General features: G+C 43.8%; 1 protein-coding gene across 1 annotated transcript; it reads right to left on the bottom strand.

Annotated features, from left to right (window-relative positions):
* Positions 1–23576, bottom strand: mms22l (MMS22-like, DNA repair protein). The gene is made up of 26 exons (XM_047361040.1): positions 22379–23576; positions 21757–21976; positions 20997–21122; positions 20776–20828; positions 17482–17569; positions 17209–17380; positions 16906–16999; positions 16686–16816; positions 13181–13294; positions 12927–13103; positions 12565–12627; positions 12348–12467; positions 11472–11707; positions 8638–8854; positions 8255–8544; positions 4768–4949; positions 4350–4500; positions 3750–3889; positions 3339–3481; positions 2940–3096; positions 2693–2838; positions 2353–2564; positions 2098–2264; positions 884–980; positions 549–716; positions 1–413 (listed from the first exon to the last, which is right to left on the bottom strand). Exons 2-26 carry the CDS (start codon positions 21927–21929, stop codon positions 338–340), a joined length of 3693 nt encoding a protein of 1230 aa, XP_047216996.1. The 5' UTR covers positions 21930–21976; positions 22379–23576; the 3' UTR covers positions 1–337.
* Positions 23577–24869: the final 1293 nt, after the last annotated feature.

Here is a 24869-nt window from a genome sequence, read left to right as displayed (position 1 = left end):
CATGGAAGGAGATGGGAATTTATTTTAAAATTTAGGACGTGTCAAAATGTAAAGCTGTACATTCTTTTCTATATGTCAAGAATGTACAACTTTGCGATCACAGCCTTATGCGTTTGAAAATGTTCAGACTCCACCAATAATGCCTCTTAAGACCATCTTGTTGTTTCTGTTTTGTGATGTTCCAGGATATTGAACAGTTACCACAAACAGACTTCATTGTTCTCCTATTTCTACCAGATGAGGAAGTTTGTCAGAGTTTGGTGGGTATGACTGGTCTGAAATCTGACTGATTTCCTGAGTAGTGTCAGAAGCTTTGTCCTTCTATCAGAAAAACCTCCTAATCGCCCTCCAGACTGGTTATTTCAGCCTGCCCACTTTGTCCAAGCAGAGACAGCAGCTTCATGTACGCGCCCCTGTAACACAGAAAGATGTGTCACGTTAAAATAATTAAAAAAATAACTACGTATTGTCTAGACAGCTTATAAATAGTTGAAGGCGGTGAAATATGCCTACATGGCTTCCATGGTGTGATTCATGTGCTTGCTCACCTCAAAGCGATGTTCTTGCCCAGTCCCCTTTTGTGTTCAGCGTTTCTCAGACTGAGAGTCATGTTGGGAATGAGAGCCTGAACCACAGTGGGATCCAAGACGGCTACGGTCTCCAGGACCCCGTACACCTGCCTGTCGTAGACTCCCACGTTCTCCTCCACGAACGACCTGAAAGCGTTGAGGAAATTCCCTTTTAGGGTAAATTACTCATTTTCACATTCAAACCTCTGTTAATAAATCATGTGAAATAATTTCAGAGTAGTGAAGAAGAAGAAAAAAGTAAGGAACATAATGCCAAAAACAGATCATTATTGCTACAGATTATGATCAGTTACCGTAAGACGGTGATCATCAGCTCACATGGCCTTTCAGTAGATGCAGCAGCACATCGTTCCACCACTAGCTGCAATGCATCTGTGCTCGTCTTCCTTACTGGGCAAACAATATCAGATATGTTTAAGTTTCACTTTACAACCACAAACTTCAGGGGTTTTCATTGTGTGGTGCATAACTGTGAAATGGAAGGAAAATTATCTATTTTTTAAATTCATAATAAATGGATATATTGTAGAACCGCCATTCGCTAAAATAACAGCTGCAAACCTGTTGGGATTCAAACTCAAGCTCAGGCAGACTGAATAGACAGTGTCTGTCAAGTCTTGCCACAGATTTTCAACTCAATTTAGTACTGGACTTTGAATGGGCCGTTCTAACGCGTGACTTCAGCTGAACTCCATCTGAAGCTCTGGCTGTATATTTAGGGTTGTTTTACAGATGGACGGTGCGGTGCTGCTCCAGTATCAAGCTCTTTAAGGCTTGCCATGCATTTAGCTCCGCCCATCTTCCTATCTACTCCAATCGGCTTTCCCGTGCTTGGGGAAGAAAAGCATCCCCACAGCATGATGAGGCCACCACTGTGTTTGACTATGGGCATGGAGTGTGCCACACATGTGGTCCTAAACTTTAGTCTGGTCTGACCAGAGCACCTTCTTTCTTCAGCGTGTAAATAGAACTTCCTCTGGCTCTCTTTCTCTTTTCAGATCACTGATTGAACCATAAATTACAGCGACATTAAATCACACACAGCTGGAGTCTATTTACCAACTGGACGATTTCTGAAGGCAGGTAGTCGCACTGGACTTTATTTAGGGGTATCGGAGGAAAAGAGGCAGACTACATAAGAGGTTTCAACATGACAAAATGTGGAAATTTAAGGGGTTTCAATCCTTTTGCAAGACAATAATTGATTTTGTTGTTTGCAGCTATGAAAAAGCCACCTAGTTCTGTTCTGGCAACTGCCAGTTATTGGGTCATATTTTTGGTTTAATCACATAATTATTATTATACAGATATTGTAATGATGTGGTGGCACTGTAATAGTGGAAAAAAACCCAATGAGTCATGAAAATAAGGATTCATTGTAATAGACAACGTCATTGCATCTTCTGCAATTGTATCAGAATTAGATGTTTTCCCTGACAACGTGCAGACCTAGCACAGATAATAAAAACATTGCCTCTCTTAGAGGCTTAGAGGCTCTTAATCTTACCTATTGGCTCACTGACCAGCATCAAGCAGCGCAGCAGAGAGGGAAGGGATAGAGTGAGCAGGGAAACGTCTGTGTCACTGTTTCGTCTCAAAAGCTCCAACAGGAACATCAAGACGGATGCGAGGCGAGGAGGGGGGGCGTGGCTTTTGAACAGCAGGAAATTCTCACTGTGAAAAGTAAAAGGATCCAGTTTTCAGGGTTAAAGTCAAAGTTTGCCTATTTTTCACAAATCACATATCAGCTGTAGAGACTTACCAAAGCACCTCCAGTATGGTCCTCCTAAGTGCTACTCCCCTCACTGTCGGGGTGGTCTCACATGCACCAAGCAGCACCGGGTGGTTGGCGATGATGCCCAGAGAGGGTGAGGGAGGGAGAAAATGGTCCAGGTATCTGTGGGTTACAGAGTGAAGCTGCTGCTTCAGACAAGCTCCCTGGGACTGAGATATGCTTGAGGCCACTGACAGACCCTGAAAGAGAATAAATTATTAGAATAACTTATTAATATCCGAATGGAGGATAACAGGCTAATAAAAGAATCATGTGATGTTTTTCGTTGCAAAGAATGCGTTTGTGGTCAGCATCTGTTTGTCCTAACCTGCAGATAAAGAGGTAAGCTGTCCCTCAGAGCCTTGTCTTGCTGTGGGAGTTTGGGGGGAAGGAGCAGACTATTCACGATTCGGAACAGCAGCTGCTGAGCTTTTGAAGTGGCCAGCAGGGGGCTCCAGTGCTTCACTATGCAGCCTGGTTTCAACAGAATCCAGTCAGCACAGCAATAATCAGCCCAACTCCAGAGCTACTCTCTATTCTATGATGTGTTTACATTCTACCGGCTCTCTACGTACCTACAGCCCTGTATGCCAGCTGCATTCCCTCCTGGTTCTTGTTGCCTACATAAGGTCTCATGTATTTCAGGATGTCACCAATGTAGTCAAGGGCTCGGGTAACCATGGCTGACCGCTCCGACAACAGCTGCAGCTCACTGTAGACGGTGCCTATGGCCTGACGCCGCATGGAAACAGATAAGGGGAGAACACGTTGGGCTGCTGCAGCACAGACTTGATGTGACCAGAAAACAAGCAGAATGCATTTTACACCATTTCATTCACTATTCAGGTGATGTTCGTTTCTGTGATACACGGAGAGTATGTCAGTAATCCTAAGACTCTAACAAACGTTAAGAACATCATCATATATTATCATAAATACTGCAAATCCATCTGCCACCAGTGAGAAGGTGTTACCTTGACAAACATCTCCAGGGCTGAGGTTGGCTCACCCCTGGCAGCTGTGGAAGGAAGTCCAGCTCTTTGCAGAATACTGTCCACCTCTGGAAGTCTCAGGACAAGGCGGGTCAGTTCACACAGCTGCTCCCCCACAGCCCGGGCTGGAGCAAAAACAGTGATTATTCAAACATACCAGAACTCTTTATTCCACCAGACCAAACGCACCATTTTATAAAGCAGAACTTTGGAGAAATCTCTAAAAGGAAAAACCAGGAGAGCTTCTTGTCTTTAAAGGGCTTGAGAACTCTCGTTTATATTGTAATCTCTCCTTCCCCAGACAAGTGATGATGGATGCAACATGTGTAAAAAGAAAAATAGAATAGTTGTGTCATGCGTGAACTGGCTTGGTTAAATTGTGGACCTAATTACCCGTTTTGCTCTCAGTCCCGTCTGGGTTCTTGTGAAGGTGTTGCTGCAGGACGCATCGGATCCACGCTCTCACTGAAAGGCCTTGAGCCGAACACGGGGCTGCACCGCTAGGACCGCAGCTTAGCGAGGACACCAGCTCACTGAAAGGTAGATGAACTCACATAATGTGTCACAGGCACATTCATGAGAAATAAACACAATATTTTCACAGCAAGAGGCAAAGAGTGACGCTAAAAATGTACGTGACCTGTAATTTACACTTAACACGAGCTGCTTCAGTGTTCACACTTCTAATTTTCTGACAGAAGGGCTTTGGCCAAGATTTGTATTTATTAGATGCAGACATATGAAAATCCTTTTGTGACAACACACATTAAGACCAGCTAAAAATTTAAGCTGGGTGTTTTTAATAGAAATAAATCCACTGCAATTGTTATGAATAACATTTGCTAAGGGATTCAAATGTAAAAACTGATTCTTTCTATTCAAGTTTTGGACTTTAGGGAAGCCGGATATGTCTCAGTGTGTTCTGTTTGTCTTACTGATCCAGTCTGATCATAATGTTCCATGATTCAGATGGACCTGAGGGGCCGACTCTACCTGTTCTGGAGCAGATGGGGAAGGTAGCGAGTCACAAGAAGCGGGTGAACCATATTGTCCCAGCCAAAGAACTGCATGGTGGACTGAACCGGGTTGGGCTGCAGGTCCTGAGGGGCGGAACCGGGCTGATCAAAGGCGAGCAAGGTGAAACCTGGAAATTAAAAACATGCTCAGTGTTTAAATTATTCTAAGCTTATACAGCTGCAGCAAAACGTTCGCCTTTTAAACACTTTCCAAATGTTGCTGTTGTCAAACGATCTTATAATCTTATTTAAGCAAACTTTTATCTTCTGCATTTAAAATTGTACACATCATTTTTATATAAATTATGCTCCCTACCTTTAACTTTCTTCTACCTAGACCTTTTTCTCCCTCCATGACCTAACGTCTTGTTTTCCTCTCAGTGGGCGTTACATACCTGCAGCAGCATCTGCCAGCTGTGCTGGAGGGGTCTGGGACAGGCGTAAGCTGCGCAGGAAGGGGAAGAAGTGGACCCACAGAGCAGAAGCCACTGCTAGGTGGCGCTCCTTAATCACGCTGGCTGCGCCTGGAGCCCAGGCCGGGGCGGGCGCTGACTGGACACTGCGCTGATGGACCCGTCTGGTAGGACACAGAATTCACAAAAGCGAGAACAGATAAACAGTTCAATCAAATGTAACAACGCTCCGTCTTTTGTACAAGCACCCACCCCCTCCCTCTATTTCCTCCCAAATCCCTTTGCTCCCCTGTTTCTGTCTTGCGCTGCTCTTTCATGTGTTTTCTCTCTTCTGTCTCAGGGGGGATTACCGGGTGCGGTGGTGCAGTGAGGAGGAGTGGGGGTGTGAGGAAGGAGGATATCATAGGCATACAGTGGAGCCTAATGCTGATCCCCTGTACACAGACTATAGTTTGGCTCTCCTGGCTCATCCCTGGACCTGGCCCTAGCTAGCTACTAGAGCAGCCCCACAGTGGCAGGCATTAGTCCCGATAAGCAGCTGAAGAAGCTGTAATCTCATTTAGACTGAAGATGATCCCTCTGTCCCTCTCATTCTCCTAGATGGCGGTGTGAAAACGCAGGGGTTAAAGTGTGCAGGAGAAGAAGGGAAGGTTTGAGGAACTACCAGTAACCCCCTTCCTTCTGCAATCATGCACTCTGTTCTGCTACTAATACACGCACACGCACGCACAGACACACACACGTCAATCGCTCCTTCGCTTCCAGCAAGGTTGCATCTAATCCACAGAGAGCTGAGACAATCGATTAGAGTCTGAATTCATTAGCCTTGTTACTAGTGTGGAATGGGCCTTTCACACCCATCAGCCCTCATTGTACGAGACATCGTCAGAAATCCTTCTTAATCCTCATCTTTGTGGCTCCTGATATACAGTGTAGGCACACAGACACAACAGCTAAATACCAGTCGACTGTCATCTATTCCCGTTGTCCTTGTAAAAAAAAAAAACAGAACCCTCGGACACATCCAGGGACATGGGTTTCATTCAGTTCATGTGTTATTTCCTAGCTGATTTATACATGTTGGCACAAATAGTTTATAGAAAAAATGGTTCAGTGCTCAGAGAAGTCTTTCAATATATTAGTTATAGATTATTTTTGTATCCTACCATGCTCAAGGGATGTTGGATTGTTTGTGCAGAATACATTAAAGGCAAAAGAAGATCCAACAGGGCCAGCCAATGTCAGCTCACCCCATCAACTAGCAACACCCCCACCGATCCAAAGCAGAGTGTCATGGAAAGAAATCAGACGGAGGAAAATTTGCCTGTGCTCGGCATCTTGCCTCGCCGCCGTGACCATCGACAGTGAACGTCCGGACCCTCCTCTGCCTCGACCCGTTGGCAGAATAATTCTCTTAATGTGTGCAGATTCCACATGGCTCTTAATAGACATAATGATGCACTGTCTAAATTTGCCAGGTTTCATAATTACTCATTAATTGTGTCACAGGGAAAGAAATTAATCACAAAGAGATACCAAGAATTGCCAGGCTTTAGGAATTAGGTTTAATTCGATGGGATGAATTGGAAAGAGAGTGCATGGTGATTTCTTATTTGGCTAAATGGGTCAGTGTGGTCCGAGGCCATAACACAGGGGGCCTCTGGGAGTTCTCCTCTTCTCTCCCTCCTTGGCCCATTAATGTGCAAATGTCTGCCCTGCCTTCCCTCTCACCGGAAATGGGAAGTTTGGGATTACCAAAGCTAATGAGATGCAATGTTACGGGAACCAGACTTTAAAATAGGAAAGCTGTACACCTGAGTCACAGTGTGGCGTTTGGGGTGTGGACATCTGTACAGGTTTGAGATTTCAAAGGTGGAGCACCAGTGCATTAAAATGATCCTGAAACAACTGAACTGGCAACAGAGCGTGATTTGCTCTGTTCCTGTAGAAAGGGTTTCACACTGCACATCACCCTGAACGATCCATCCTTTTACTTTAATATTATATGCTCCTCTGTGTTGGTCCACACCCTGAAATCCCAATAAAAAATATTTACAGTCGAGTCCAAAATTATTCAAACCCCTCTGGAAGTTATCTTCATTCAACCGAGAAGTTTGTTTCTGATTAGAAATGAGATCTCTCAAAAGATAATAATGTGCAAGGGATATCACATTGAAAAATATACTTGCTCTGCTTTTACATTACATTAAACAATAGTGGCATGTCAAAAATTATTCACACCCTCCACAAAAATGTGTGAAAAAAATCATTTTTGACATTCCAGCAATCAAATGCCTCTTATAATTGCTGGCCAGGTTTTTGCATGTTTGCATGGTGTTTTAAAGATTTACACTTGGGGATCTGAAGTTTTTCAGGCTAGAAGGCCTTCTTGCCATCACCCTAATCTTTAGCTCCCTCCACAGATTCTCCATCACAATTAAGTCAGAACTCCAGATGGGCCACTGCAAAATGATATTAACTGCAGTCAGAAGAAACACGTAGAATACTTTCATCCTAAATCTGCCAGGGGTATGAATAATCTCGGGCTTAACTGCAAGTTTGTTGTTGCTGAGCAACGGTAAATAGGGCAACCATACAGGGGGTAATTTGTTAATGCCTATTAAATGTAGAAACATGTAATTTAGGCGTTGAAGAGAAGTGCAGTGCAAATTAAGAGATTGGGTTCCTTTATTCTGGAGGAAAAATGTTAAATGCATGTAGTGTGCTAATTTTAATTACCCTAAAAAAAAGGTAAGAAAACTAGTTATTTAATGAAGGCATATTTTTTCCCTTGTAATGATTATGAAACAAGAGTATAGTAAACACTGATAGACAAGCTGCTCTTTGCAGTGGCACAACAGATGACTTCACTGAAAATCTGATTCCTCAGTCTGTAACCTTCATCTCTCACCTGATTTTTGTCGGTTCCCACCTCCCCCCATCAACAGCCACTGTTTCAGCCGTCTCCCTTTAACCTTCAGCTGGGGTCGTTCATGTAACGAACACCCCTGTCCCACAGCTGAACCCGTCCTGATGCCCCATTGGCCAAAGACTCTTACAAAGCCACAGCGCTACCGGCACCCTCAAAACAACAAGGGGCCCCATAGAGGGTCCCCTGGCTCTGTAACTCTAATCATGGCCCTGGCGGCACCTGGGGAGGGTGATTTGGGGGTCAGAGGACCTCTTGAGATTAACATGAGCCGTGGCTCAACAGATTCTTTACACACACACACACACACACACACACACACACACAGACAGACTGACTGCACAATTGTCCTATTATCTGTATGGGAAATGAGAAGATGGGATGGGAGGAGCAAACAGATCACTCTCCTCTGCTGTTCCTATTTAACTAAAGCTTTATTTGGCCTCAACAAAAAACATGGCTTGAACCATCAGCAGCTCATGCTGATAAAAGTAGAGGAAATATGAGGGAGCTGGTAGGTATTTACAGCAGCATTCTCACCTGAGCTGTGCCAGCACGATCTGCAGAAAGCTCAGGACTGAGTTCAGTTCAGACTGACGACAAGCTGGCAGCAACCAATCAAAGCCTTCGTTAAGCAGCTTTTCCTCCGATAGGCTGAGGCTGGCGCTCGTCTCGAACACCTCGGCCACACCTTCCAGATAAGAGCCCAGGGGTCCCCAGAGGGCGAGTCTGCGAGGGACCTCGGTGGTCTTATCGTAGAACTCCTTGGCTGTCTTGTTAAAGGAGGAAGCCAACCAGCTAGCCTGAGCACCAACATCTAAACCTCTCTCCTGCAGAACGATGAATCAGAACCATTTCTAAACGTGTGGAACACAAACATTAGAAAAACACTGCATATCCAGCCTGATGGTAGGCAAACACACCTGAAAAAGTAACAGTAGAGATAACTGCCCTCTCCAGACCAGCGTGCGATGTGCAGGGGGGCAGTTAGAGGGCAAGATGCCAAGGAGCTCACAAGCTCTGTTGGCCACATCCTCCAGCTCCACCTGCCTGGCCACTACCAGGAAAAGGAGCAGAAAGTTCATGAGACCTCCTTCTGACAGCTCCTGCATCTTCTTCGATGAGAACTTTGAGTAAATCCTGGAAACAAACGACCAAAGAAACAGGCACAATATGGTCAGAGACCAGAGTCAAGACCAAAGTCTTTTGCAAAATGATGCAATAAAGAGTAAAAAAAATGGTTACAGAGACCTGCAAAAAAATATATTTATACCTCCTTTACAAGCACAAACATCATCATGTTATTGAAAGTTTATAAGACAAACCAAATCGCAGCTGCAAGTCTTTCAGGTATGCCTCTAACAGCTTTGCACATCAAAGGACTTAAATGTTTGCCCATCCTTCTTTGCAAAATAGTTTAGTCAGGTTGGATGAAGAGCATCTGTGAACATAAATTTGAGGTCTTTTCATGGACTCAATTGCATTTAGGTTTTAAATTTGACTGAGCCATTGCAAAACCTGAGTATGCTTTGACTGTAGCTCTGATTGTATGGTTAGGGTGGTTGTCCAGCTGAGAGGTGATCCTGGGATCTCCAACAGGTTTTTCTCTAGGGTTGCTATGTATTTACCTTCATCAATCTTCCCATCAACTCTGCCCCGTTTCCCTGTTACCGTTTGGATCCAATGGGCTTCTTGGCTGCTTCTGATTAATGCTTCCTTTAACCAATTCTGCCGACAACTTCATGGGGTCACCAGGGCTCTGTTAGATGGTCTAAGACTTTGTTATTTCGTAACCTAACGCTGCTAAATTTTAGTTGGGGATATAAAGGGAAGTAAAGGGGATACAAATGCTACACTTTCTAGATATTTACTTATAAACTATATCTCTTTCCTTCCACTTCTCAGTTATGCACTACTTTGTGTTGTTCACATACCCCCAGTGTGTGTGTGTGTGTGTGTGTGTGTGTGTGTGTCAGAACGAAGGAATAAGCACGAGAGTGAATAAGAATAGAGAACCACCCAGCACGCTGTTAGATCCTGCGGGCACTGTGGAGAAATGCCTTTAAAGATCATGTTAAATGTCAGAGACACTCAGATACACAGCAGTAGGTGCTTGGTCCCTCTCTCTACAGCCAAACCAATTTACTGCAAAACCAGAGAAAGATCAATAAATCCACACACACACACAAATCCGTCGCCACACATCCAGCTTGCTGTTTGCTCGCCTGGCAGGAGAACACAGAAATCTAAAACCCCCTGCCACCCCTTACCCCCCAGCCCATCTCCCAAACACAGCTGCAGCCCACACAGGTGAGCAGAGCTGCTGTTTGGGTCAAAACACAAACCGCGCGCATCCCGAGACAAACTGAAGTGTAAGAGGTATGACTGATACAAAAGCATTGCTTAAAATCAAAGGGAAGCAGGGAAAGACCAGGTTAACACCAAATACAGCTTATTTACACCCACAGAAGACTGGAAGCGCAAAAGGTGGCCAAGCATGTGGTCAGGGCTCAAGGGGAGCGAGATTTAAATAGATGAGATTTAAATAGATGAGTGGATAATAGGTAACAAAAATACAAGCAGCACACTCGGGAGGAGCGCTGGGGATTTTTCTGTGTTCTTCCAAACTGTCTGTTTATCTCAGACGGATTTGTTTTGAACCGAAGCGAACAGATGCTCCCAACTTCTGGAACTGGAGATCACCACGCTGGCAGTCGATCCTGTTTAATGCATTTGTTGTTGGTGTCTTGGCGAGCTTGGACAAGAGTAGAGAGGTTTGACGAAATGTTGTGGTGATACAGTCGGTACGCCTCCTGCCTCCACCAGGGGAGGGGATAGTTTTGGTAGAGGGTGATGGATAATGGAGGTTCTGGACCCATCCCTGCACAGCCCGACTGCTGCCAGGCCGCCTAACCCCCCCCCCCGCCAATTCCCACACCATTCAAGCTCCATGCTCGGTCTGTGTTGGAAACCAACACAGCTTCGTTAAGGCGAATTAACCACCACGCTCGTTAGCTAATTAGCCCCCATGTCTGCGGTGCTACTGAGCACATTCCAGACAGAGGGAAGTCATTAGGCGGATTTATCTGCGGCTGCTGCTCTCTGGCACGGAGCCGCCTTGGGATGTAGCGTGATCCAGCACCCGGTTATGATGGGAAAATCAGCTTGTGAGATGTTTAGTTTTCAGTACCCCCCCACATGCAAACACACAAACTGCCCCTCCATTCAACAGTCAGATCCTATGTTAAACCAAGTCACTGTTCCAGGGAGCAGCTGCACTGTTGTGTGTTTGTGTGTGCACCAGTCGGTGGTCTCTTCGGGTCTTTCCTGCGCTGAGAAGCAGGTGTTTGACTCCTGAGACACCTGCTCCACTGGTGGGTCCGAGAGAATATCAAAGACGCACTGGCAGACTCTGCGGGTGCACCTGGCACGCACACAAACACGACCTAAATGTATGAGAGTTGGCAAACACACACGGCGTGCGACCACTACTGCAGGTATGCACACACACACACACACACACACACACACACACACACACACACACACACACACACACACAAACAAATCGGAAACAGCTGCTTAAACAAATCACACGTCTGAAGATCAAGTAGGGAAAAACTAATCTTGTAAAGCCTAGTCCACAATGGTCCAAAACTTCAAATCCCACTTTACAATAGATGTCCTGTTAAGACAGCTGCCTGCATGTTATTCCTGCTTTTCAAGGTAGAAGCAAAAGTCATCCCCCCGTCCTTACCTCCCCTTGATCTGCCTCTGTGGGACGCCACCAGCCCTGTCCTGGCCAAGGCACAGGGCCAGCACTCGAAGGAAGATGTGGAAGGAGTTGGCAGAGCGATAGAGCTGGGTGTGACCCGGAGAGCGCAGGGCAGAGGGGGAGCAGCAGCTGTGTGCCTGCTCCAACAAAGCTAGAGGCGTCTTGCACAGTGTGCCCAGGCCTGACACTCCCAACCACGGCACTGTGAATGAGGCATTCTGGAGAGGAGCGACAGATCATGGTGTTATTGTACAGAACTTAACAATGAATCATTCGGAACTGCTTGGCATGAATGTCATGACTGAATAATGAAGAAGAGGAAAGATGGTGTCAATGTAAAAAGACAAGAACAGATTTACAGACTAAATACAGCAACAAGTTCTAGACTTGTGGTTAACAGCTATATATGCTTATAGTTTCTACACATTTTTCATGTCAAAATTCAACACTTTTGCAGACAACTTTCTAGAGTTCTGATTGCTTATGGGTCCCATGTTTAAAGTGGGAACACAAAAGTTCAATACGAATTTATTCCAAATATTTCTACAGTGATAAGGGTTTACATATCAAACCTGTAAAAACCATGGAAGGACAGATGGGTAGATGGACATACAGACGTAGAAATGGATGGAAGGAACCTTTATTACAGAAAGCCAAACCCGTTTTGAGTTTTCTTTTTCAATCCTTATCAAGACCTGGAAAATACTTTAATCAAGTTCCGTATGTTTCCAGAGTGTGTAGGAACCCCTTGTTTAAAATTAAGCAGAGTATCACACCGAAACTTTTTTTCGTACATGTTGCAAAACAATTTGATCACAATTTTTGACCCCCGTTTTCCTCTGGGATGCGAGTTCTTACCAGGTTCTTGCTGTAGTACTCCCAGAGGGTGGAGACAGCAGCGGTGCTTGGCTCCCACAGCAGAGACAGACTGAGACAGCAGTGCACGTGCATCCTGACCTGCTCCTCTGCAAGACCACCCTATCATGAAATGCCAGATGGACTTAATTCATTTAAATTAATTGTTACACAAGCTAAGATAAGCAAAAAACAAACAAAAAAAAGAAACCGTGCAAACCTTGGGGTTACAGGTCATTTTGAGCAGTCCTTCCACAAATGTCCAGTTATCCCCAAAATGCTTCTGATATTACAGAAAAAAAGGACAAGATTTATAATGTTGGCCACATGTATTATTTATTTTGTTCTGCATTGAGTAAATGTACCCAAATAAAAATGGATTTTTCAAATTTTTCAGCATGAGATGCTTCTGCAGGAAAAGAAAATGACCCTTTATTAATAATAATCCTTACCAGGGCTGCCAACAAATGCTGCTGGCACTGTCCAGTTTTTACTTTACTTTGATGATATTTCGTTCACCCAGTTAACCCTGCACTACAGCTTTATGTGGTGTTAACAGTACTCAGTATTACGTTCTCTGACCTCATTCTGGACTGTGCCGTTCCGACTGTACTGGCCCAACATGGCCAGATGAGTGAGGAGCCACCATGTGAATCCCAGAGGGTCTTTACAGTGTGTCGGAAGGCCACCCAAGTGCTCTGATGGAGGCTGCCTGGTAACCAAGGGCTTCAGCAAAGAGTTCATGTAGCTCCAAAAAGACTAGAGGAAACAGACTAGTTAGTTCAGTGTTGATACATCGTATTGTGTGACTGTTGACATTAGTGGATTTTTGTTACCTGTGTGCGCAGAACTTTGTTTCTATACTCCAGAAGGTACATGAGCAGCACCCAGAGCTCTTTGGTGCAGAGGCAGTGGAAAGGATTGCTGCTCAGCATCTCTGTGGGTCTCACCTGGTGTTCAAAAGCATTTATTTAGCATTGCTATCTGCATATTTATTATGCAAAAGCCTCTGACCACATTGTTCCATCCGTTAAAGGAGGGAGCAAGCACCAGCAGGAAGAGTGGAGGGTACAATCTTGATGGCTAACTGAAGTCTGGCTTTGCCAAGAGCTCCTTATCCACTACTCACCACTCCAGAGGCCTGTCCCACTCAAGGTCAAGAAGAAGTAAAGATTTCTTTTATATTGAGAGGTTTTAAGGCCCAGCTACCTGCTACATCCATCCCCACCAGGCCCAGGTACCTACTTCACCTCAGATCTCCACAACTTTAAAAACCACCTATGTCCGACATCTGGATCAGATTGGCAATACCGTCCTCTACACAGACGCTCTCGTCAAATGCTTTCCTATAATTTGACCTAACTCCATCCCTTCTCCTGTCACAATCCAACTTCCTCCTCCCGTCATCACAAAAAGCAACAGGTGAATCTGTCCAATCTCCACCCACTTCACTGGTCCTCAGAGGATACTATAATGGATAATGGATACTAATCTTGATTTTCTCTGTCTCACTGAAACATGGCACAAACCCCTGGATTATTTCTCACTAGATCAGACCACACCCCCCGGCTTCACATACATTGAGAAAGCACGGCCAGAGGGGCGTGGAGGTGGTGTTGCAGTTGTACATAGAAAGGACATTAAAACGAACTTCATCTTCATTCCTGACGTTGCTTCATTTGATCATATTGCTTTAAAGCTGTCTGGTCCCACTCCTCTAGTCACTGCAGTCTTTTTTAGACCCCCTTAGACAAACCCCGATTTCTCTGACTTTCTGACCCAACTACGTGCCATCTCACCTTCAGTCCTCCTCTTAGGTGATTTTAATTTCCACATCGACGACACAAACTGCAAACCTGCTACTGAGTTCCTGGATCTACTACGCTGACTCACTTTCACACAACATATTAACCAACTCTCTCGTGGTCACACCCTGGATCTTGTCTGCTCCTCCGGCCTCTCAATACATCAGGTCTCGAGCCTCAGCCTCAACATCTCAGACCACCTGGCAATCACTATGGACATTAACATCCCCAAGGACAAACGCAAAATAACCTTCAGAAACCTCAAATCCATCAGTCCCTCTGCCCTCTCAGCATCTCTTACCACCAAAATGTCCTCCTCCCCTCCTCTGTCATCTGATAACCCCTCTGACCTTGTGACTTATTATAACCACACACCCTCATGTCTTGATCAGCTGGTTCCCATTAAAAACCAAAACAGTCACTTTCAGGCATTCTGCTCCCTGGTACACCACTGAACTCCACCAAATGAAATCCCGAAAGCGACAGCTGGAAAGACTCTGCAAGAAAACTGGTTTAACTGTCCATTACCAAGCCTACACCGACTACCTTCTCCAGTACAAAGATGCTCTTAACTCGGCTCGGTCCTCCTACTACTCATACATTCTGGCTCATCTAACCCAAAGGCTCTTTTCTCCCCAGTAAATAAACTTCTTAAACCCAGTGATAACATCTACTACTCCTTCACAGTAAGTAAGCCTTTCTGTCATTTTTCCAAAACAAAATAGACACCATTGACAGTATTCTGACTACTACCACCGTCTCAGCCTCCCGACGTGATTCCCCACTTTCCGGCACTTGGCCTTTATCTCAGTTCCTTCCCGTGACCTCAGTGGAGTTGTCCAAACTCATTGCAGGCATGCGAAGCTCAACTTGTGCTCTGAACCCCATCCCATTCAAGTTTGTAAAAGACTGTCTCCCTGTCATTTCCCCACTTATCACTGACATCATCAACTCCTCTCTTAGCTCTTGATCAGTCCCCCAACCTCTCAAACTGGCTGCCGTGACCCTCATCCTTAAACAGCCCAGACTAAACCCTAACACTACACTAACGCAACTTCCGCCCCATTCCCAACCTCCACTTTCTGTCTAGAATACTGGAAAATGTTGTAGCCAATCAACTCAAAACCTACCTTACTTCCAATGACTTGTATGAACCATTTCAGTCTGGCTTCCGTTCAGGTTGCAGCACAGAAACTGCTCTCCTAAAAGTCACAAATCATCTTCTCCTTTCCTCAGATTCTGGTCATCTCAGCATTCTCCTCCTCTCAGACCTCACCGCAGCCTTTGACACCATCAATCATACCATTCTTCTCTCCCGTCTAGAATCCATCCTCAACATCACTGGTACCGCCCTCTCCTGGCTACAGTCATATCTCAGAAACAGGCAACCATTCATCAGCATCAATAACTGCACCTCTTCCACTGCTCCTCTATCACAAGGCGTCCCCCAGGGTTTGGTGCTTGGCCCCCTACTCTTCATCCTGTACATGCTACCCCTCGGTTCTATCATCCGCAGCCATGGTCTTCACTTTCACTGCCATGCTGATGATGTCCAACTTTGCATCTCCACCAAATCCATCACAACTAGAACTCAATCCACCCTGACCAGCTGCCTCACTGAGATAAAATCATAAATGGACTCAAATGTCCTAAAACTTAAACTCAACTGTGACAAGTCAGATAATCATCATCATCGGTTCCAAATCCCTCATTAAAACCACCACCATTGACAACACCACTTTGTCTCTTTCCACTCACATGCGCAACCTTGGAGTCATCTTCGACAGTAACCTCTCCTTTGAACACCATGTCAACCACATAACAAGAACTGCCCTTTTACATCTAAAAAATACTGCTCGTCTCCGCCCATCACTCCCCTTCTTGGCTGCTGAAATTCTCATCCATGGCTTCATTACCTCCAGACTTGAATACTGTAACAGTATTCTTTATGGTTCATCATCCAAGTCCTCAATAAACTCCAGCACATACAAAACTCTGCTGCTCGCCTGCCCATCCAAACCCACTACTGTGACCACATCACCCCAGTTCTTCAGAGGCTCCATTGGCTCCCTGTCCCTCAGCACATTCATTTCAAAGTCCTCCTTCTCGCCCACATAGCCCTCCATAACCGAGCCCCATGCTACCTTACGGGGGGTTACACTTTTATTATCTTTCAAGAGCAAAAAATGGATGTGTGCAATAAGCCCTGGAATACAAAATTTATCAGGTGTTTAAATCTGCGTCCAAAAGCAAATAACGACAGATAAATGTTATAAATGGTATTATCATAACTGCAATAATTAATATATTATTTTAGTAGTCATAGGAAAATTGTTGCTTTCCTGTTTTAAATAAAAGATATTTGATTGAATTTTTGGTCTAAATACCATGATATCTTGAAATTTTTCACATACTGTGAGAGTCTCATAGCAGCTCAGGCCTATAACCATGTACCAACTGTGGTGATGACTTGAAATCTGTGTTTCATTTTTAACTAGTAAAACAAGTTAATGATGAGATGCAATGAGTTTCCCACCTTGCTGTATTTGCCCATAGCCAGACCCGTTAGGTCACACAGCAGAGAGCACAGGTGCTCCTCAAACAGACTCGTATCGGTGAGGTTCTCTCCCGTCAGGTTCACAAACTGGTGGGCGTAAACCACCTGGCCTGGGGACAGTTCCAATGATAATGACTCAATATAACTCTTTGTCATACATTAAACTGGTTGAGTCCCATTTTTCTGTGCAGACCCATACTTTGCATCCTGTGACCCAGCACATGTAGGATTTCCAGGACTGACCAGTGAATGTCAAGATGAAGGTGCAACAAATGCCAGGAGGGAGGAAAAATCTGTGGGAGGATTGGAGAATATCAAGTTCAGGGACAATAAAAGAAAAATCAACTGAGTCGTGGGAGTTGAAAGAGTTTGTTACAATCACTTCACATAGTTTCCTGTATTCTGTAAAGCCCACCACTTTTGATCAGCCTGTTCCTAAGCCTTGGAGGTTAGTACGCAGCATAAATTCTATTCAGTACTCAGCTAAACAATAGAGCGGTACCTTTCCGTGGTTCTGCATACTGAAGGCACTTTGAACACCTGCAGGCAGGTCTTTCAGCCGTCCTGTGAGGAGAGTGATGCCGAACAGTTCCTCCAGAAGAGCGGAGGGGAACTGCTGTTCCAGCTGCTCATAGGGATGTGAGTGAGCTGCATCCAGGGACGGTTCCAGGTATCTGCAGGACGACGAGCAAATTAAACAAATGTGTAACAGTACTCTATTTTAATAAAAAACATTTTCAGTTTGTGTTACTTGTGCAAACTTTAAATATATTACCTGTGCAAAAAGACCTTAACATACTGAAGAAATGAAACACACTGCTGCCGAAGGTTCTCTGATTCACAATGCAGGTTCCCTGCTTGTCCTGAAAAACAAAAAAGGACTCAATGGGTGGCTTTATTTGACAAATTACATCTCCAAGGAATTGTCACATGTGATCAGAGACGGAGCTCCATAGGTGTACAGGTCCTTCTCAAAATATTAGCATATTGTGATAAAGTTTATTATTTTCCATAATGTAATGATGAAAATTTAACATTCATATATTTTAGATTCATTGCACACTAACTGAAATATTTCAGGTCTTTTATTGTCTTAATACGGATGATTGTGGCATACAGCTCATGAAAACCCAAAATTCCTATCTCACAAAATTAGCATATCATTAAAAGGGTCTCTAAACAAGCTATGAACCTAATCATCTGAATCAACGAGTTAACTCTAAACACCTGCAAAAGATTCCTGAGGCCTTTAAAACTCCCAGCCTGGTTCATCACTCAAAACCCCAATCATGGGTAAGACTGCCGACCTGACTGCTGTCCAGAAGGCCACTATTGACACCCTCAAGCAAGAGGGTAAGACACAGAAAGACATTTCTGAACGAATAGGCTGTTCCCAGAGTGCTGTATCAAGGCACCTCAGTGGGAAGTCTGTGGGAAGGAAAAAGTGTAGCAGAAAACGCTGCACAACGAGAAGAGGTGACCGGACCCTGAGGAAGATTGTGGAGAAGGGCCGATTCCAGACCTTGGGGGACCTGCGGAAGCAGTGGACTGAGTCTGGAGTAGAAACATCCAGAGCCACCGTGCACAGGGGTGTGCAGGAAATGGGCTACAGGTGCCGCATTCCCCAGGTCAAGCCACTTTTGAACCAGAAACAGTGGCAGAAGCGCCTGACCTGGGCTACAAAGAAGCAGCACTGGACTGTTGCTCAGTGGTCCAAAGCACTTTTTTCGGATGAAAGCAAATTATGCATGTCATTCGGAAATCAAGGTGCCAGAGTCTGGAGGAAGACTGGGGAGAAGGAAATGCCAAAATGCCAGAAGTCCAGTGTCAAGTACCCACAGTCAGTGATGGTCTGGGGTGCCGTGTCAGCTGCTGGTGTTGGTCCACTGTGTTTTATCAAGGGCAGGGTCAATGCAGCTAGCTATCAGGAGATTTTGGAGCACTTCATGCTTCCATCTGCTGAAAAGCTTTATGGAGATGAAGATTTCATTTTTCAGCATGACCTGGCACCTGCTCACAGTGCCAAAACCACTGGTAAATGGTTTACTGACCATGGTATCACTGTGCTCAATTGGCCTGCCAACTCTCCTGACCTGAACCCCATAGAGAATCTGTGGGATATTGTGAAGAGAACGTTGAGAGACTCAAGACCCAACACTCTGGATGAGCTAAAGGCCGCTATTGAAGCATCCTGGGCCTCCATAAGACCTCAGCAGTGCCACAGGCTGATTGCCTCCATGCCACGCCGCACTGAAGCAGTCATTTCTGCAAAAGGATTCCCGACCAAATATTGAGTGCATAACTGTACATGATTATTTGAAGGTTGACGTTTTTTGTATTAAAAACACTTTTCTTTTATTGGTCGGATGAAATATGCTAATTTTGTGAGATAGGAATTTTGGGTTTTCATGAGCTGTATGCCACAATCATCCGTATTAAGACAATAAAAGACCTGAAATATTTCAATTAGTGTGCAATGAATCTAAAATATATGAATGTTAAATTTTCATCATGACATTATGGAAAATAATGAACTTTATCACAATATGCTAATATTTTTAGAAGGACCTGTAGGACAGACTGATGCATAACTGCTTAAGGCAGAAAGGACTAAATAATTCAACGTTATCTCCAGCTCAGTCTTATTTGGTCACTGTGGAGAGAATCAAACAAATGAATGATACTTGTGGACTGCTGCCTCCTTAACATGTTTACAATGTCTTCAATAGTATGCATAACATTTGAACTTTTTCATTTTGTCACATTCCAACCAAAGAACTCAACAAACCAAAGAACATTTTGTTAAGATTTCGTGTGATAGACAAACATACAGAGAAGAGAATGCTTTCTGAACAACCTTCCACTCCAGTTACAGCAGCAAGACCTTTGGCGTCTGTCTTCACCAACTTTGCACATCTAGAGACTGATATTTTTTTGCATTCTTCTTTGCAAAATAGCTCAAACACAGTAAGATTGGACAGAGAGAATCTAAAAATAAAAATTTATATGTTGCCACAAATTCCTAATTGGATTCAGGTCTGGACTCTGACTGGGCCATTTTACTACAGGAACATACTTTGAGCTACACCATAACACTGCAGCTCTGACTGTATGTTTAAGCGTTGTTATCTTACTGGAATGCAAACATTTGGTGAAAAAAAAAGCATCCCCTCAGCATGATGCAGCCACCACCTATTTTCACCGTCAAGATGGTGTATTCTGGATGACATGCGGTGCAAGTTTTCCGACACCTTAGCGTACTGCATGTCGGCTAAAAAGTTTAGTTTAGGTCTTAGAGCAACTTGTTCCACATGTTAGCTGTGTCCCCTACAAGGCTTGTGGCATAATGTAAATATGACTTCTCATGGCTGCTTCAACTGCGGCCTTCTTCTTCTTCTTGATGCACTTCCATAACTCCCAGATTTGTGGAGTGCAGAACCTGTCCTGTCGACAGATTCTCCTGAATCTGAGCTGTGGCTCTCCTCTAGAGTTTGCAAAGGCTTCTTGGCTGCTTCTCATATTATTGCTCTACTTGTGGACGGTCATGTCTTGGTAGGTTTGCAGTTGTGGCATACTCTTTCTTTCTATGGATGACTTATTAAACAAAGCTTTGTGAGGTGTGCAAAGCTTGTGATATTTTAAAACAATCCTGCTTTAAACTTCTCCACAACTTTACCTCCAACATGTCTGCTGTGGTCATTGGTCTTCATGATGCTGTTAGTTCACCAAAGTTTTCCAACAAACCTCTGAGGCCTTCACAGGACAGCGGGATTTACAGTAAGATTAAGTCACACACAGATGGACTCTATTTACTACTGAAGTGACTTCTGGATGCAGTTGGTTGGCTGAATATAAACACACACCATGATTTGTTTTTACAGTTTTATTTGGTAAGAACTGTGAGGACACTTCACAGGTATGTGCTTCTTTATGTTGGCCCACCATATTACCAACCAGCAAAAACTCACGGAGGTTTGTGGTTGCATGAAAGGAAAATGAAACGTTCAAGGGGTATAAGCATTTTTGCATGGCACTGTACATACATGAACATATTTGCAAACAGACTTACCAAAGTCATGTGAGCTCGACTGGACCAAAGTCTCCAACTTGTAAAAAGTTTGTCTGAAATACAACAAATCGGTATACGAAGGGACCGCAGTGCACAATATATGAAAATTGCAAACAAACACACGTTTCTAGCAGATTAATTTCGTCATTAAAAGTTTGTTCTAATAGAAGCAAGCATACAAACGAGAGCCAGATCAACTATGGATTATTTAATTGCCATACCTAAACAGACCAAAGAGCAATTTGGTCGATTCCACCAGTGCGGTTTCTGTAACCCAGGGAAAGCCAAAAATGTCCACCGTGTCCGTCTCAAACCCAGTAGGGGCTGGGTCAAGACGTAGCAGCAACCTTCAGATGGGACACAACAACCACAGTTTCGATTTACAAGTTAGTTTCTGTCAGATTAACATAACCTCAACTAAAACTCAAGGTTGGAATGCTATTGGCCAGGCTTCTCTGTTCAAATCAAGGAAATGCACTTTAGATATTGTCACCGAATAAAAAGTAGACATCATCTGTTTTTCTATTTGTTTTGCCGTTTTTTTTGGTTAATCAATTTAGATCAATTTTACCGTCCCAAAAACAAGCTTTTACATACACATGCCTCTGGTGGCTTCACAGAAGGAGTAAGACAAATGTTCAGAGTTCTTTTGAACATTTTGGTTTGTCCTTTTCTTGTTTTCTCCTGGTTTAAGGAAATTCCTCCTTCAAAGGTGTGAACTTGTACTCTGTATGTCTGCCGCACACTGTGCAATTCTTATGAGAGAATAATGTATGGCTCTTAAATTACATTATAACAGATCAGCAAACATTTTGAGCCAAGTTATTCCATCCGAACAGCAGGTCCTATTAGTGGGAAGTTACCTTGGAGTCAAACTCTGGCTTAAATACGTAAGGTTGAGCTGCTAGATACTGGGTAGTGTCATTAAGCAGGAACAGATATGTTTTGTGGTGATGCTTAACTACCAGATGTTGACTGTACCGTTTCAGGGAACCTCGTCCAAGGTATCCCTCAGAGGACAGAGCTTCAGTGTGGTCATCTTTAGCTTCAAAGCAGCAGAAACAGGGTGGTTGAGCGGCCGCCAGATCACACTGACTGTCTGCGGCAAAGGGGGAAACTGGTGGCGTGAGAGACTCGCTGAACTCTTCGGCCATGCTGTTGGTGGACAATCAGTGTCTCCACTCATCAACCTGGACAGAGGCTTTAACACATAGCTGATTTAGACAACATCAAACAAACAAAAAGTTATTTAAAGATTCTTGGAAGGTATCCACGCTGTTTAGAGACGTTGTAAATGAGAGAATAAACCTAAATGTTTAAAGCAAACTAAAACATGTGCTAGATCTATAAGAGCAGAACATAAAGTACCGGTCTATAAACGATGTCATAGACTCGTAGATTAACAACTAAACTCAAAGCGCCTCATAGGAAATCTTTGTACCAGGAAATCAGCTGCTTCACAATTCTTAAAATATATTCTCAACGTGCCTCAGCGGCCATGTTTGCAACAAGATGAGGAGATATTATATGCTTATGTAAGCTTTATCCAACGCCAAAACAAAAACAACTTCAGACACATAGTATAAGTAAAACGTTGCCTTACCTTTAATTTCAAACTCTACTTTAATTATCTTGTGCAAATGACGTTTCAATGTGTACAAATTCATCAGCCGTCATTAATGTTGTTTTGGTTTTCGGTCTCTCTTCTCCCGCGCCTAAATCATACGCATGCGTAAACTCTCCTCGCGTCAACCTGATTGGTCAGAAGTTTCAACTTGGGCGTGGCTTGTCCTGCCTTGGGTAGTTGACGAGAGGTTTCCCTGCCGAGTACTTCCTGATTCGCTGTGTCGTTCAACGAGGCAACGTTTAGCTGTTAAAATAAAACATACAGGATAGATTTACGTTGGTGTAGATCCTGACTCCTCCAGGACACGACAATCCTAGTCCTTAGATAGAGGGGAGTTGAACTTGTTTTCTTTTTTCTCATAACGAGAAAAAAAAACAAAAAAAAAAACAAGATTAGTCCCGTTCTTTTCTATTTAAAGACTAGATTTACATTTTTATTTTAGTTAAGGGTTTGTATATCTTTAATTAAATATACATTTATTTTGATTTAGTTTGTACACGACAAATGGCGACTCGTTCTTGTGTGTGTGTGTGTAATCGACAAAACACCTGCTTGGTGTATTTTAATTATGCTAAAGCAAAAACAAAGGCCATGCTATAAAGATGGGCCACAATACTTAAAAATGGGCGCCTTTCGTAAATTTCCAACCCATTAGTTATTACACATGGGCACCTGTTTCGGGCCGGGACTTTTCAGTGGGTTTTCAGGTCAGCCTTCCCTGTCTGAGTGCGGGTCTTCCTTCCAGTCTAATTCGACATAATGCAGCAGTTACAGCAGAATTTTAACCACGCAGACCCTGATTTCCATATGCAGATCTGTCTCTCTCCCAGCCGTACCTCTCGCCATCACACCATTTCTTGCATTCTAATGCATTCTCACATCTTTACAAAATCCCCCCCTCTCTCTTCCACCACACGCCGAGAATGTGCTCCTTTTTTCAGTCCAGTTAAAAACCCTGTCATTTCTGCCCGTTTAAACCTAATTGTCCCGGTCAGGAAAGGCACAATAAAACACGCTGTTTTGCATGGTTTTACTTTGCATCTTTTTATCGATACCAGCGAGTGAAGACAGTAAAAAAAAAAAAAGGACGCGATGGCAAGCTATTCTTTTCTTTTCCGTGTGGAAGCATCGACCTCCCGCTCTGCTTTCAACAGGAGGCAGTCCGTCTGTGAGAAGCCTCTGTCGCCTGGATGAGAAAGGTAAATGCCCTTTTTTTTTTTCCTGCTCCGACTCTTGCAAACCCGTTCTATCCTGTGATGCAAAAGTGGGAGTGAAAATTGAGCCTCTTTCATCCCTCCTCCCCTCGCCATCGCTGTAGTCTCCTCTCCGAGCTTTCTTCCACATTTTTTCTGTTCCCCTTCTTTCTGTCTGTGAATTTTCCCTAAAAGTTTAAGACCAAAGACTGACTATCAACATGATCGCTGTAAACTTCATTCTCCGTTTTCTGGATGCACATATAATCCAGATCAACCTCGAATAGCAGCAGCAAAGTATGAGGATTGGTGCCTATGCTGGATGATGTTAATGTTCCAGTGATAACCTGACGTTGTAATTACTTGCACTCTTTCATTGGGGATTTAATGAGCTGAATGTTAAAAAGAGTGCACTTACATCGTAGAGAAATGTCCTCACTGGAGTATCAAGTAGTCCATGCTATGCGTTGCTTATTGTGCTTTATGTCATGATCTTTGATAATCTGTTTAGTACCTAACAGGATTTGTACTCTAAACATTTACTAACATGCAGAACAACATAAATTGAACCATTTTCAACACCCAGAGGTAGTTAGAAATAGGTCATTAGGTATAAAAGCAGTAGTAACAATAAAAAACATAATGTACTGTAAATATGTTTAAAGAGCAAGATAAAGGTATTTTTTTCTGTATTTCCGTAATGAGTGAGCTAGACTAAGCACAAATTAAAACTAATTTAATAACAAACACTCATTGTTCACTTTATTAGGAACAACTAGGCATTACTGGGTTGGATGATAGAGGCAATTATCTGCTGCACATCCATGATGCAAATCCCTTTTTTCACCATATGTCAAATGTGCTTTATGGGATCAGAGATTTGATAACTCTGGGGGCCACTGAAGTACAGAGAGCTCACTGTCATGTTTAATAAACCACTTTGAGAAGATTTGAGCTTTGTGACCTAGTGCATTGTCCTGCTGGAAGTAGCACACAGAAGATGGGTGTTCTGTGGTCATAGAGGCTGTGGCGTTTAAACGATGCTCAGGAAATAACCCCCACCCCATTGCACCACCACCAGCAGCCTGAACCGTTGATACAAGGGTGGATGGATCCATGCTGTTTGCATCAAATCACAGCCCTATAATGTGAATGCTGCATCTGAGATTGATACTGAAATTTCCAAACTGTCATTGCCTGACTTTTGGTGAGTGTTTGCAAATTGTCACCTCAGTTTCTTTTTCTTTGCTGACAGGAGTGGCATGTGGTTTGGA

The sequence above is a fragment of the Girardinichthys multiradiatus genome, chromosome 3 (assembly GCF_021462225.1).
Source record: "Girardinichthys multiradiatus isolate DD_20200921_A chromosome 3, DD_fGirMul_XY1, whole genome shotgun sequence".
Taxonomy (NCBI): domain Eukaryota; kingdom Metazoa; phylum Chordata; class Actinopteri; order Cyprinodontiformes; family Goodeidae; genus Girardinichthys; species Girardinichthys multiradiatus.
Note: the sequence above shows the minus strand (reverse complement) of the source record. Positions and strands in the feature narration are given on the sequence as shown.

Coding starts and splice junctions, on each gene's coding strand:
- mms22l (XM_047361040.1), bottom strand. CDS start 21,929: ATGGCCGAAGAGTTCAGCGAGTCTCTCACGCCACCAGTTTCCCCCTTT. Junction 8,545..8,637: donor CTCTACTGTTACTTTTTCAG/GTGTGTTTGCCT, acceptor ATCGTTCTGCAG/GAGAGAGGTTTAGATGTTGG. Junction 3,890..4,349: donor CCCCATCTGCTCCAGAACAG/GTAGAGTCGGCC, acceptor TCTACCTTTCAG/TGAGCTGGTGTCCTCGCTAA.